The sequence below is a fragment of the Pongo abelii genome, chromosome 6 (assembly GCF_028885655.2).
Source record: "Pongo abelii isolate AG06213 chromosome 6, NHGRI_mPonAbe1-v2.0_pri, whole genome shotgun sequence".
Classification (NCBI taxonomy): Eukaryota; Metazoa; Chordata; class Mammalia; order Primates; family Hominidae; genus Pongo; species Pongo abelii.
The window spans coordinates 83,133,738-83,148,873 of record NC_071991.2 but is presented as its reverse complement, the minus strand read 5'-3'; the positions used below and the strand labels follow the sequence as shown (position 1 = coordinate 83,148,873).

General features: G+C 35.5%; 1 protein-coding gene across 6 annotated transcripts in view; it reads right to left on the bottom strand.

The window, feature by feature from the left end:
• HEPACAM2 (HEPACAM family member 2) overlaps positions 1–15,136 on the bottom strand; it is a 43,202-nt gene that overhangs the window by 25,531 nt on the left and 2,535 nt on the right. For 3 of the 6 annotated variants that reach the window (XM_002818259.4, XM_009243014.3, XM_054559479.1), the window contains exons 1-2: positions 4,407–4,800; positions 1,441–1,725 (exon numbers count right to left, since the gene is read on the bottom strand). In XM_002818259.4, the coding sequence (XP_002818305.2) occupies positions 1,441–1,725; positions 4,407–4,800 (679 nt within the window). Of the gene's footprint in view, positions 1–1,440; positions 1,726–4,406; positions 4,801–11,193; positions 11,261–11,672; positions 11,899–15,136 lie in introns of those variants that run through there. The other 3 variants (XM_054559480.1, XM_024249847.2, XM_009243013.3) reach the window with 2 other exon arrangements.

Sequence of the window (15,136 nt, the reverse complement as noted above, 5' to 3'; positions counted from 1 at the left end):
CCACATCAACAGACAGGATATACGACCAATCTTCAGATTACAGTATATATTTTATTTAATTTTTGTTACTCAAAAGCAACAAAACCAACCAACCAGAACAAAAACAGGGCTAAAATAGTGATAGCAAGAAAAATTATTAAATTAATGGGTCTGGGTTGTGTTTGTACATGTTATATGGTAGGTAGTAATTGTTTAGCACAAACAAGACCCTGATGTTTGATTTTTTAAAATCAAATAATCTATAAGTGAATGAGTCCATAAATGAATAAATAAGTGAATGAATGAATATCAATAAGATGAGATGTTGACCAAGTGAAGGATTCTGCATTTGAACGTAAAAATAGTGAAGACAAAAATTAGTAATGCAATGTTCACAATTACCAATTAATGAGTCAAAATCTTTCTTAAGCCATGTAGATAATTCATCTTTACAATGTGTAAATGGAACCCACACTTGTAAGTTGTCTAAATGTTCTTCTTTCTATTATCTGTCGTTAGTCTTTGCATGTGATAGATGTTTCTCTGTGAGATTTTCATAGGTAATGTTTAAAATAATGTAAAGAAGAAAGTTCAGTCTGTCAGCAAAAGATAGATTCTGTAAAGTGTGAACTTACTCAAATTGGGGTATTCTCATTCTTTCAAATAACATTGTGAAGGAAAGAAGGCTTAGGAGCCTAAAGCATAATATTTAACATTTGCAGGTTTGATTATGGTTTTCTCTCCCATTTTTATATTTTCCACACTGTGTATCACAGCATATTCTGTGATAATAATGAGATTGGTACATAGACTTGCACATGTTGAAAGAAAGACGTTATTTTCATTTTGACAGATTAATATGAACTGTATAGCAAAACAAAAGTATATTTCAAAAATGATATTTGCATGTGCCTATAATTGCTTAAGTAAATTTCCCCAGGACTTTTTCATTTAAACCTATGGCTAGAGTTTAAAGATAGGCAGGTAGGGATGGAAAGACATACAGATAAAGAGCTAGAAGAAAGAAATGATTAAAGAAAATATTTTACAAGAGAAAAATAAAGTATGTTAAATTCAGGAGTGGTAATATTTGGAGAGGAAAAAAGTTCTTCTCAAGATATTCTTTCGGTTTTTTCATTGCAGCCTCTGCATTGTTCTGGGTTCTTGAAATTGAGAATCTTGCTTTCCACTGGAAATGAGGTCGCACAATAGACTGAATCACGAAATACAACCTGAATGGCCCCTGGCCAGTATTTCAACTTGATCTTTAAGAAATAGGATTGTGCTAGTAGACATATTTCATACCAGACAGTGCCTAGGAGGTGTGATTAGAACTACTGAACTACAATAATGGTAAAAGCCAAATGACATCTGGTACTTAATATTCTCTGTGACTATCCTGGGAGATATTCTCAGAAAACAACAAAAAACAACTCATGAGTTAAAAAAAAATAAACTTACAATATATGATGGGCATAATGATATCACTTTCCATTTCACTGACAGGGTTCCTCACCAGGCAGCTGTAATTCCCAATGTCTTCCTTGGTCACTGGAGCAATATGAAGGGTATTGTTTTGGGGAGAAAAGGAGTAGGTGGAGCTGGTGTGGACAGGTCTCCCATTTTTTAGCCATTGGTAAGCTAGCCGAGTGCCCCCTTCCACCTGGCATGTCAGGGTCATGTTCCCCACATACTCCACAGCCCCAGAGGGAGGATGAATCTGCACCACTGGCTTTGTGACAGGATCTGCAATATTAAGAGAGATAGGAATGCTTTTTTCTTTTTATGGAATTATAATAAAACCCTATGAGGTCTTTCAAATATGAACTCCTGGAGAAATTATTCCAGCATTTTACACTGTAAATGTAGACAGCTCATGTAATAACTAAAGAAGAGAAGAGAATAAAAAGCCAGGGAAAATGCAAAATGACAAAATATGAGAATATCATTCACAGTCAGAGATAATCAAATTCCAGAACTTACTTTTCAAGGATGGTCTAATGAAGCCCTTTACTTTATAGGTGGCTGAGAATGCCAGCTTCCTTATTTCCTGTTCATTGTGCTTTCACCAACACCATAAAGGTACACTTTCACAGGCAAAATTTATATGGTTATTCCCCTCTATTGATTTGTCCTAATGTCCCAATGGCAGCTGATTGGGATGGATGTGGTGAACTCAAATTTCTATCATCTGCAAAATATACAGCTAATATATATACTATACTTTTGGGAAACTGAGGGATAATTTTAGTGAATCACATATGTAAAACTATTCTTTCTATGTATGTCATGAAGAAATTATAAACTTTAATTGCTTTGCATTTGTGTTGTAACATTATGTTAGTCACTTTAACAAACCAAAGCCTACATTTCAACACTGACTCAGTCTGAAAATAGGATAAAATATATTCTTGGGCTTTTATCAAATTAGAGAAGAAAATACAAATCCAATAGAAATTCCTGTTGGAAAGTCGAGTCACAGGAAAATAGTCTTATTTCATCGTCTGCCACATAGTAGGCTGTTAATAATATTTGTCAAAGAAAATTTCCAAAAATGAGTAAATATTTGCTCTCTGAATTTTAACTGTAAAGTTGATGGATTATATAAGCATGGTAGAATTATATAAGAATCCGCAACCATTTCTGGCAATTTTCTTTAATCATTGAAGTTCTTGACTTAATTGATAAAAACAGTGGCTTGCCCAGAGTTACACAGCAGTCAGTGGCAAAATGAAGAGGGCTTCACATCTGGCAATGTTTCTCTTCCGCATTTTGGAGAGAGGTGTATTTAATAATCTCCTTCTATGTATGACTACATGACACAGAGAGAGTAGGATGATACATAAGTGAGAGATGATTGTGTCCAATGTTTAGACTTCAATTTCCTTTCAAGCTTTTAATTAGAGTCGATGCATCTTCCTGAGGTAGATTTATTTTGACTTGTGCTCATATTTTTGTACACTGGAAAATGTGCATTAGGGCACAAACTGACCAAATTCTCCATCCCAGAGAAGATAGAAGAAAGTGAAAGACAAGAGAAAGGAGGTCGAAAGGTAACCTATAGGGGAGCCGAGTAATTCTGAAGCCTGTAGCACTTTTCAAGAAGGGTGTAATCAACTGGCTCATCTATTTAATTTAATCCTTCATCTTCCCTGGCAAGAACAAAAGATTGGGAAAGGCTTTATGTTTATGATATTATGATTTTAAAAGAAAAATAAATTGTGTACATTTAATATGCAGAAAAAGCTTACATTTCAAATGCACCTGTGTGTGGAACTGTAAGCGGTATGAGATAAATAGGTAACACATCAACAGTTTTGTATGAGAAGAACCAATCATTAGAATAGTCAATGGTATTGTGATCACACATTTGCTTAAAACAGTATAACTCAGATGAAGAAGTTTTTCTTCTGAGAAGAATTTTGGCACGGGGCCTAAAACCCTATTGAGGCTTTACTAAGTTTTTGGTTGCATTTTCCTAAGCAGATTCAACTTTACTACTGATTAACAAGAAAGGATTCTATTAGGAGGGAGACAGGACACCATATAGGAAATCTTCATGGAAATTCCCTTTAGATCTCTCTTTTCTTTTTCCCCACAGTTGCTCTGTAGGCATTTGCTTCTACCTTCTGCATCTTTACTCCACGGCTGATTGTGGTATTGAGTGGGGCAGTACTGGGGGTGGTAAGGGGTTGGATTTTGTCTATATTTTCAAGGTAAAGCCAATAGGCTTTCTTGTGGACTGGATGTGGGATGTGAGAAAAAGAGGAGGTCAACGGTGACTGCAAGGTTTTGGCTGGAGCAATTGATAGAATGGAATTTGTATTTATTAAAATGGGGAATACTGTCAAATAAACAGGTGTAGAGATAAAAAATCAGAAGTTGGGCTTTGGACATAGTATGTTTTACATATGTCACTTATTTCAATAAGGAAAATAAGTGTCTGAAAGTTAGCTGACCCCACTCCCCCTCAGAGGACATTTCCAGGCATGTCCATTGTCCTTAAATATCATTCTTGCACAAGTCTCATCCTCTTCCAAACAGTGTACTGAAACAAGAATCTTCATGACAAAAATAGGGCTCTTCCCAGGGTACAGTCTATTGTTGAGAAAATAAGATTTTCTCCATCTCATCAAATTAGCAACATTATACTTGATAGTTCCCAGGCAAACAAACAATAAATTATACTTAGTGCTTGATTACCTATTGCATTAGGTATATCTCTTATGTGCATATCTTATTTAATCTTCAGAAAGCCTTGTGAGGTAGATAATGTCATTAGTGCCATGAGACATCGAGGCTTTGAGGATTAATTGATTTGTGCAAAGTTGTGAAGCCAAGATCTAAAGCCGAGGTAGTTTAGTCTCCTGAGCCTTTGCTAACTACCATACTAGACTGCTGCCCACGTACACTCACAGGGGACTCACCATCAACCGTGACTTGTATCTTCTGACTGGCGGATACAGTTCCATTTCCCTGAATGTTGACCTTCACGATGTAATTGCCTTCATCAGGGAACTGCAGTGGGTTGATAAGCAGAGATGCATTGGGTGGCATCATGGTGAACTTGTGTTGGTATTCCAAGTCGGGAACCACAGACTTATTCACAGAGCCCAGTAAGTATTTGGGCATCGTGTGGGGTCTCTCAAATAGCCATATGATCTGGATGTCTGATGCCGGAGTGTGGAAGCCATAGTGGACGGGTAGGTAGAGGGCCTGACCTCTGACGCCATGGACAGTGTGTGATGGCACTGTCACCTTCAGCCCCGAGCAAGCACCTGTTGCAAAGGAAAGGAAAGTTGTGAAGACCTCGAGCCACATTTCACAATCTAAAGGGGCAAATGCAGAGAGAACCTGATCAGGTGATAATCCTTTTCAAAGAAGATTGGCTTCTAGGTACTGACTATTCTAGTACTGGTTACATATAGAGGTAAATATTTGTCCCTGAATCCTTCTGCACTTAAAAAACTCCACCCAAAGACTGCTGATTGCACAAGATAAAAACGAAAAGCAGAAGTTATTTTCTATGATTGCTACAGAATAATGGGAAAAGGAGAACTAAGAAAGTTTACCACTTCTAAAGTCCAACGAAACCATTAAAACATTTGGAATTATGACTATATTAATGTCTGTCATATCATATCATAATCTAACTATGTGATTTGAGAAATACTGGAGGTTATTTCCTCCTAACATTTTCCCTTAAAGCCGTCTGAAATGACTGAATATTCCATTATTGGAAGTTCTTCCTTTTAGCCAAATGCTTGCCAAGTACAAATATCCCAAGGAGAGTGGTATTAAACCATTATCAGTCATGACCAGTTATTTCCACCCAGAACAGGCATCTGGTTGGTGTATTTGAGAAACAGCAAGAGGCAGGTACAGATGGAGCACAGTGGAGGAGGAGGAGCATGATAAGATATGAGGTCAGTGAGGTGGCTGGGACAGACTGGCAGGACCTTAGGATCACGGGAAAAACTGGCAATTTTACTCTAAGATGGGGATGCAATAGGAGTTTCATGAACAGAAAAGGGCTATGATTTTTTTTATGTTTTATTAGGCCTAGTCTAGCTGCTGTGAGAATACACAGGAATAGGGCTAGAGCAGGAACAGGGAGAACACTTAGTTAGGAGGTGACTGCAATGTAATAGGCCAGAGACAACTGTGCTGGAAACTAGGGTGTTAGTAAAAGACGTTTTGGAAAAAGGCTGATTGTGACAAAAGGATTTGCTGACACTTTGAGGGTGTCAGAAACAAAGAGGATGCCAAGCTTCTTGACTTGGACCAACTGGAAGAAAGGAATTGCAGTAAATAAATTAATCCTGGGGAAGACTGTGGGGAGAATAGTTTTTGTGGGGAAGATGAGGATTCAGTTTTGGGAGCGTTCATTTTGAGATGCCCATTAGATATCTAAGAGGCAGTGTTGTGAAATCTTGATTAATGTGAATTTAAGAGAGAATGAGAGGCCTGGAGGGCCTTGGGGCATGGAGCTCTGCCCAGTGGATAGCCCTGGGCAGTGCTGGGGATTTTTGGGCCCATGCATTCACTGCTGTATCTTCAGGTTTCTTCCCAGTTTCTGGCAACTGGAGATTTCCCCATCTTACGTTAAGCCATGATATATAATTTTATTTTATTTAGCATTTCTATGTATTTGCAGGGGGAAGAGAATCTTCCTTAGCTCAGGTTACCATGATGCTGGAAGCTCTTTGCTTCAAAATCCTGATATTAAAAGGGGCAATATGATACCTACATCAAAGGAACATTTGTGTAGTAGAGGAGAGAGTGAGAGAAATTTAAATGTGGAACATTTTGAATGATGAGAGAAAAAATAGACAATAGAAAAGAAACTGTAGACAATGAGTATAGACAACAATTTTGGGGAGTTTTGCTGTGAAGAGGAGCAGAGAGATGGGACAGAAGCTGGAGAAGGATCAAAAATGTGAAATAAAGAGAGTTTTTTTTGCTATTGGGAATGTTTCACTGGAAAGGGAAATGTTGATGAGGCAGAATAGAGATGGGTGAATGGAATAAAATCCTTAAGCAGGTGAGAAGAGATGGAAATTAGCTATAAATAGAAGCATTTTACAATTTTAAATTTCTCAAATACAAAATGTTTATCCTCTTTGATCGCTTCCACTTTTTCATTTTTTTCTACATTTTTTTCATTTCATTCTACTAGAAAGGGAGTCTTTAAGCTTCATCCAAGTCACGTCATGAAAGGCCATCAATTTTAAAAAGGGAAAGGTAGAAAGGTCTGTTTGCCTTTTGTTATTATTTCCTTGGAAAAACTCAAAGATGTAGGCCTGCTCCTATGAGGAATCCAGTTCTACCAACAGTAAATTTATCTCCTTCCTTCCCAGAGTGGAGGTAGAAGCAAAGATTCCCACAGTTTGGGCCTTTGGCTAGCTATTAGTAGAGAGTGAGACTCTGGGGTTGGCAGAGAAGTTAAAGCAAAGAATCCAAGAGGAGAAAACACCAAAGAGGAAGATAGTTGGTTAGAGGGAGAAGAGACTCCTAGACTTGCAACTGAAACTTACCATACGGACTGAAAAGCAAATGACTGTAAGAGAAACATAAAGACATGTCTTATTGTCTCCTTGGCCTCTGTGTGTTTTTGTGATTAACGTCTAAGAATTTTTTTTCTTCTGATAAAGGACCTACTTGCACACTTTGGTGATCGGTCCATAACAAAGCAGTTACAAAGATGAGAATTCCCTTCTGTATTCTTTTCTGCCAAGTGTAAGACTATTAAATCTGGAATTTTTCCTAATTTGAGTGATTAGAAAAAGAGAAAATTGAATGCTGGGAATTCTAAAGAGGAGATAAAGTGGATTGCAGAAAAGAAGTAGTGGTTTTCGCAAGGAAACAGTAGGAGAGAGAAAGAAAGATGGGAGAGAGAAATCTATGTCTCAAAATTAGTGATGTCTAAGATATGTGAAGCAGAGCCTGGCAGTAGGGGTGAAACTCTTAAAGTCATAGATTTAGTAAGACATTGGGCCTTTGGATGGGAGATCAGCACAGGAAAAGATTCCTCTTTGTCTATCTGTTTTCTGCACAAAACAAAATGCATTTATATGTCTTTCATTGAAGTTGAAGATAGGCAGTTCCTGACAAGTTCTCGGTAAGCAACAATAAAAAAAAATAGGCTTAGTACCTGTTATTACTAACTTAAGATATATAAATTGGGACTTTCACTGTATTAAGTGTGTTGCTCCCTCCTTTTTTTTTTACTTGTGTAAATATGAAAATATTTATAAGTGTTTCATGGCTCACTCCTGATCTTGGATTCCTATGTTCTATGTCCGCCATTGAGTCTTAAATTTATCACTTGCAAATAGCCCTAAAATAATGATTTTCAAGCACCTATTCTCTTAACTTGAAGATTACTGTGCTTGTGACTTTAATAAAGTTAAAGATCTACTGAAATATGAAGTCCTAGTAAAGGACACATACTTGGGGTAAAATGGTGATTGGTCAGTTATATGACCTTAAATAAGTCATTTTAATTTTCAGACTCAGTTTTCTCATGTGTGAATAGGAGGTAATATCGGATAAGGTGTAAGGCCTTTCTCGACTCTCTTAATTTTATGTTATTGACATCCTGAGGTGCTTTTCTAAGGGTAGCAGCTACCTATCCTTGAAGGTGAAGGGCCCAGAGAGTTTTGAGAGGACCCAAATTGAGAGAGGGCCTAAATAATTTTGAAGAATTGAGTCCCAGTTTTTGGTTCATTTATTAAGTTGTCAATCCTTGGATATCCTTTAATAAAACAGCAATTCTGTGTTTTTTACAAAGAAATCAAGGGAAATGATGGAAGTCTGTATAATTGCCTTAGGAATGCACTGGAAAAAGCTGCATGGCTGCTAATAGGGAGCAGTTTTGTCATGGATGTATTGGTTCACTTAGGACATTTCACAACTCAGCCTAGAAACCACCACTAGGCTGAGAAGGTCTGAATGGATTCTGACCAATTTGTGCTAGTCATTTGGGAAAGCCATTGCAAAAGTCCTTCTCTGCTTTTTTTGTAATCGACTTCCTTTGTAGTTATATTTGAAAAGATTGATTGAGATTTATTTAATATTCTGGAAATGGTTGGGAGGCACTATATTACTATGGGGTGACAATATCGCTGGAATAGAAATGTTGATGACTTTTGGATCTTGACCCAGAATGTTAAATCTTAAATATGAAAAGACCGGTTAGAGAGTCCATGACTAAAATTATAGATGGAAAATTTTATTTAATGAAATATTAAATACAATACAAATATTGAAGCTCTGAGAAAAAGTAAAACTACATTAGTAGAAGAAGATATTTTATATAGCATTTATGATCATTATTTGGGGGAAAATTAGTTTTGGGGTCTATTTTAGACTGCATCATGTAATAATACCTTAAATAATATATTGCCATCAATATCTCTGAATAGGTTCAGTGCTTTCTTATTAAATGAAAAGTTTTTTTCAAACATGTATGCTTTTTCAAATGTTTTTGTGACAGTGAGAAATAGCACAGCTGTTACAGTAACTATTTGCTTAGAGATTGCCTATACAATTTTTTATCGGATAAATTATAGGTAGCAAGTTATAAGAATGTCAGCAGGGAATGAAATTTTCTTTATACAGTATCTTATCTCAGCCACGTAAAATCTCTTCATTGGACATGAACCTATCAATATGATACAATCTTTGCTTGTAGTGAAATTTGGGAATAAACAGATAATTGAATGCTTCCTCCACGTTCTAGGAACACATACTCTCTTATCATTGATGTGTCACCCACTACAGATGTGATGAATTCATGCTGTCAAACACAGTAGTTTACTAATGTGAGAAAACTTAGCTTCATTTTGAGAAATTTTCAAGTGCTCTTTTCTAGTTGTATGAGAAAACCCAAAGGACTAAAACTATTGATTTTAGAAAATCATCCTCTGCATGAACAGATAAACTTCAAGAAAATAAATAATATAAAAAGGCCAGTTGTGGTGGCTCATGCCTGTAATCCCAGCACTTTAGGGGACTGAGGTGGCAGATTGCTTGAGCCCAGGAGTTTAAGACCAGCTTGGGCAACACAGCGAGACCCCTGTCTCTATTTGAAAAAATACAAAAACAAAAATAATAAATAATATATAAATTGATGAAATTTAAATTTATTTTAGTAGTCCAAATATTTGGACTTAAATGGAAATTTAAACTCAATTTTATTATTGTATTCACTATTATTTTCTGAGTATAACAAACAAAAACTCTTATAAATTATAGTTCTGTTAAAAAATGTCTTGACTTTTTGCATATAAGGCATTACACAAATCTGGAGAAACATTTATAATACTAATCATAATCTGACATACAAAATTGCAGCAATGATCCCTCCTTTACAGACCCTCTTATACTGTATGACAATAGCACTATAAAAAAGTATCCAGTGTTAAGGTACACTTGAAGTCCTACTGTAGAATTTATCTATATTCCAGCAACAAAGGACTCCCTAGACCGGTTTCATTGTATTGAATATAAACATCAGATTTCACAAAGTGACCTCTGCTGTAGCTCAAAATAGCTGGCATTTACTTCCCTGTTACCATGCGTGGTATTAACAAGCATAACACAAGTATTGTTGACTGAAAATAAAATCTTGCATCTTTAGAGAAAATAGAAATTATGATGTGTTTTGAATAAACTGTACAAACTGTACATTTTAGGCTTCAAATTTTTAAAAATTTTTTAAAAAGAAGAAGCAAACAAAACTTCAATATTCCTAAAAGCAAAGATTGCCAAATCATCTGCGGTCTTTATAACACACTGCCTATGGAGAAAAGCAAATTTGCAGAAGAGAGAAGGTCTTAAGGTATAAAAACTGCTTTAGCTATTTATGAACATGCTATTTTCCTAAGGTACATTTGTTTTATTTTAGTTGAATTCCTTAACTAAATTGTCTCTAAGTTCTTCTTAACGCCAGTTTCAAAAACAACACTTATAAAATGATAGTAGTCCTACTGTTTTAAATATAAAAATAAGTGAGACGATGACCCAGGATACTTTCAAAAGGAAGAAAAATGCATAAAGGCAAAGACAGTTATAATAATTATTTACTTTTACAAAAAAATTTTAGAAAACAAAACTCTATTATAGGCTTAAATTTGATAACATAAATACTGTAATAACTGGAACAATCACAACTCTGGGAAACTCAAAGACTTAAAAAAATTTACAAACTGTACATTTCAAATGTCTGAGATGATAGGTACAACATTAGGTAGGAATTTGAATAATAACATTTACAATGCAAACTTTAACAAAATATAGGAGTCAAAGTAAAGCTCTAAATAGCTGAAGAAGCCTAAAAGTTAAATTGCTTATTTTGCTAAGCTGTTCTTAATTTTTTTAAAATGTAGCCTTTTTTGAACTCCTATCTGTTGAATATAAACAAAACAAGAAATTGATTTGACTTTTAAAACTGATAAATAGGAAGAATGGAAATGAGAACATCTGGTGAAAATAATGTTGACAGACAGCAGTCAGAATGCTGGAAAGAGACTCCTTTAAACTCTAAGGATAAAGAGGAGAATGAGGGAAAATATTAAGGTAGAAAAAAAATTTTAATAGGACTAGCCATTGGGCAAAGAGAAAAGCTAAAGGCATTTTGGAGTAACAATCTTTTCAAACACATTCTCCCTTTTGTGTAGGAAATTTTTTTGTTAGTTTGGAATCTTATCTTTCTTCCATATTTCATAAGATGAGACAGATAACTTAAAATGAAGCAGTAAACAGTTTGCAACAATATCTTTAATTAAAAAGAAAACAATTTTCATAAATTATTTGTAGTTTCACTCTAAGTGGTCACAATTTCATGGCCTATTAGAATATTTGCTGAAATAAATGCATTAAAGACTATTGAACCTATATGTAAACTCTAAAAAGAAATTCATTATATTTAAAAAATATCTTAATTCTCTTAATGAGTGCTATGACAATAATTGTTGTTCCAAGAAAACAATAACAATCTATTTATTGAAACTCATTTCTCTTAAATGTTCCTGCTTCTTTGCTGTAACAGTGTGTTTTTGTTAAAAGGTTCTGACCTGCTCTTCAATTATCTGAATGCATCTACAGCCTAAAGCAAATATTTACCTTATGTCCACTATTTAAAAAAAAACCTAACAAACAGCTAAAACACAATTCACACAGGGCCTTACCGAAGAGAAGGAGGTATATTTTGCATTGAAAGACCCCAAGTGTGTCACCGAAGGGCTCCATGAAAGCATCCTGTCCCATGCATGCAGTGCCCTGTTCTCGGTGGTAACTTGGACCAGCAGCTGCTGGTTTATTTGCTAGGGAAATTAGCAGTGAGGTAACAGTCCCTATCTTGCCTCTTGCTTCTGTGATTTGAATACAGAATGAATGTGTATACAAAGGACACAGGGAGTGGGAACACCTGTTATGTGCTTTGCAAGAATACAGGCTTATGGCTTTCAGAAGAGTTTCTTAGCAACTACCAGTAATTGTCTATATATTTCATAAATTATACTTAGTTATTAAAAAATCACATGAAGGAAAACATCCTTTTGAGTGACTTTACTGAAAAATGGCATGTTTTCATAATGAAAGAATATTGTGAGATTTCCTTAAAAACAAAAGCTAGTTTTCTATCATGCAAAACTATGCCATTATTATTTTAAAATTAAAAAAAATTATATGAAAATTGAAGTAGCTCATGTATCTGCTAAACAGTTATAAATCTTCATGAAGTCACTAACATGTAAAAATTCTACCAATGAATCAAAAGAGAGATCCAGAATATATTTAAAACGTATTTTTTCTATGCAGTGTTTCCTATTACAATGACTGATTTCATTTAATCTTTGAATTCATCTTATTTTTAAAAGCAAATCACAGGTGTGTTTCCAACTGGGACTGAGGCATGGACCATGCATAATTATAATGAAAAGCGCATGCCAAGAGATAGTATCTGAGGCCACATTTTCACAGCTGATGCATAGAGGAAGTGAACCAATGATCTAGAAAAGATCTTACCTCTACTGCAGTGTCCAGGTTACAGTGTTTCAACCTGGTCTCTTCATTGTCGTGGCAGCAGATAGTCTAAGCATGTCCGCTTAATTTACTAAGTTATTAGTTAACCCCTATTTGCAAGAAGGCTCTGGTTCTAGCCTTGTTATATAAAATGTTAAGGATATATCCAAATCTGCACGAAATCATCAAATCAAGTAAAATTCCTTGCATACATCAGTTTTAACAGTAAAGGCCCACTGAAGAAGTTCAATGACAAGAGGGGAAGGAAGACTATACCTCAAGCATAATTAAAGTAAAAAAGGAATGATAGTAACTTTGGAATCCAAGTTTGGAAACACTCTTTGCATTAAGGCTCTGAACTCTTCTAGAAGGACTTCTATAAGCAAAGAAAGTAAGTGACTATTGGGAAAATGAAGTCCTCTTCAGAGATCAGTCACTTTCAGATCCCTCCATGCTTCAGAAAAATGGCAAGAGCTCCTCATGCTTCCCCCACCTCCCTGCAAAATAATAACAATGCCACAACTTTCTCTGCACTGTCTCTAAATCTGGCACATACATCTATTGCAGCACTTATCTCCTTAATCTTAATTTATTTTATTGGATGTTTATTTTCCCTCTGAGCTCTCGAATACAGAGAATAATCTTATTCATTCATGGATCTTGGGCACGTAGCATAATGCTTAACCAGTATTTTTGTTAAGTTGTTTCTCCAGAAAACAAAACTCTAAATGCTCCTTGGCCCGTCTTACGATTCTCAGTTGATGCGTAAGAAATACAAATAAATTTTAATATTGGATTGCACAAAATACAATTTGGAAAGTAATATGGAAGTTCTACAGATATCACATAGGCTCCCCCAACATCTTTTAGATTGATATTAATCTCCAATTGACTTTATTAAATTAGCTATTTTCAGTGTTTTTCAATCTAGTGCTGGATTATAATGAAGTTTGTTGGGTCCCTGGCAAAAAGAGAAATAAAGACAATGTACTGTGTTTTTTCCCTAGTGTTAAATATACTCAATATAAAGGAGTTTTTTATTCTGAGATTTTTTTTTTTTTTTTTGATTATCTAATAGTTTTCCATTGTAATCATCATTCAGAAAATATTCTGAGATTTTCTTTGTTGTATTTGAAAATATTCCATTTCATGACATAAGGTGATAGTAGATGCTACATTAAAAAATAAATGCCAATATGAATCTTACTTGTAATCTTTTTATTTCATGGCACATATCGAAATATAATACGGCACATCTAGGGAAAGGGCTACTGGGATAATCATGACAAAGCACCCTCTAGTGGTAAACTGTAGATATAAACTCTTACCTGCTGGAGTAACTTCTGATTTCAACATGTTTATACAGGAAGTGAGAAAAAGAGTGCTCAAGCTTAACTTCAACAATTGTTAATTTTTACATGATTCTTAAAAATAGTTTGAAGTGTTTTATAATTAGAAGAATTTTCCTACCATCCATATCTCACATCACACCTGTAACCCACTGGGAAGTTCTGCTGTATCATTCCAGTCAGGAAAAATGGGTCTGTAGTGTTACTGTTTACCAATCTTAGTTATATTTGCATTTAAAATGAGAAGACTGATTAACCTAAAACAATCTATATCCATGGTGATTAAACTGCAAGCAATGCAAGGAGCCACTGGGATAGAGTATGCGTGTGTGTGTGCACATGCATTTACAATGGGATATGGACACATATACTCCTGTGCAGTGGTGTGTGTGTGTGTGTGTGTGTTTGTTGGGGGCAGGGCTTTTTATTACCTCTCAAATCACACTACACAGTTTACAGTCTAGTTTATTTAAATTGTAGACTGGTATTACTTCATACAGTAAATGTCTGCTGCATGAATTTCAAACATCCACATTTTTAATCACAAGTAGCTAGCACATGCATGTTTTGCAGTGGCAGAAACAATTAAGGAGAGGTGGTGAAATGCCAAGGTCAATGTAGATGTAGAACAGTGGGGAATAAGAACTGGGGAAAGAAATGTTTTTTATTGTTGTAATTAGTGGATTCTCTCCAGTTTACAGGGAGAGTTAGCTGCCAGAGGAGGCTATCACATATGCCTATGCCTGTGCTAGTGTTCACTTCTGTAAAGTCTACAAAGCTGCCTCGCGGAAGCCTTGATCTATCTTATATGGCTGCTAAATACTAAGCAATAATGTTTTTCTTCCTGGGCACCTCTTTAGGTCACTACTTTACCTTCGGCAAGTGTTCTGTTTTCTGTTATGGCCTGCTCAAGAAGTGTAGTGATATCATCTTGGAGGCGCTGCATCTCTCCACTGCTTTGGTATTTGTGGAGTGGTAAGAAATTTTATCTTTCTAATCAAACCAGGATCTCAGCTTTTATTTAAGCTTCCAGACATTCCTCCTGTTTTGGGCCATTAGAAATATGCCCTTATCCTACTTTACTACTAATCCTATTGCCCTGAATCAGATCAATTTACTTAACTCTTGGCTCTGCACTCCTTTACCAAGGAATTGGTATCCAGCAAACCTTCCCCAAGATTTGTTGGCAGACCATCTAAACTTTCCATTATTTTGCACTGGACTATCACTAACAACAGTGCTCAGGTAAATGTGAAAGTCCTGAATAAATCTTAAAAATA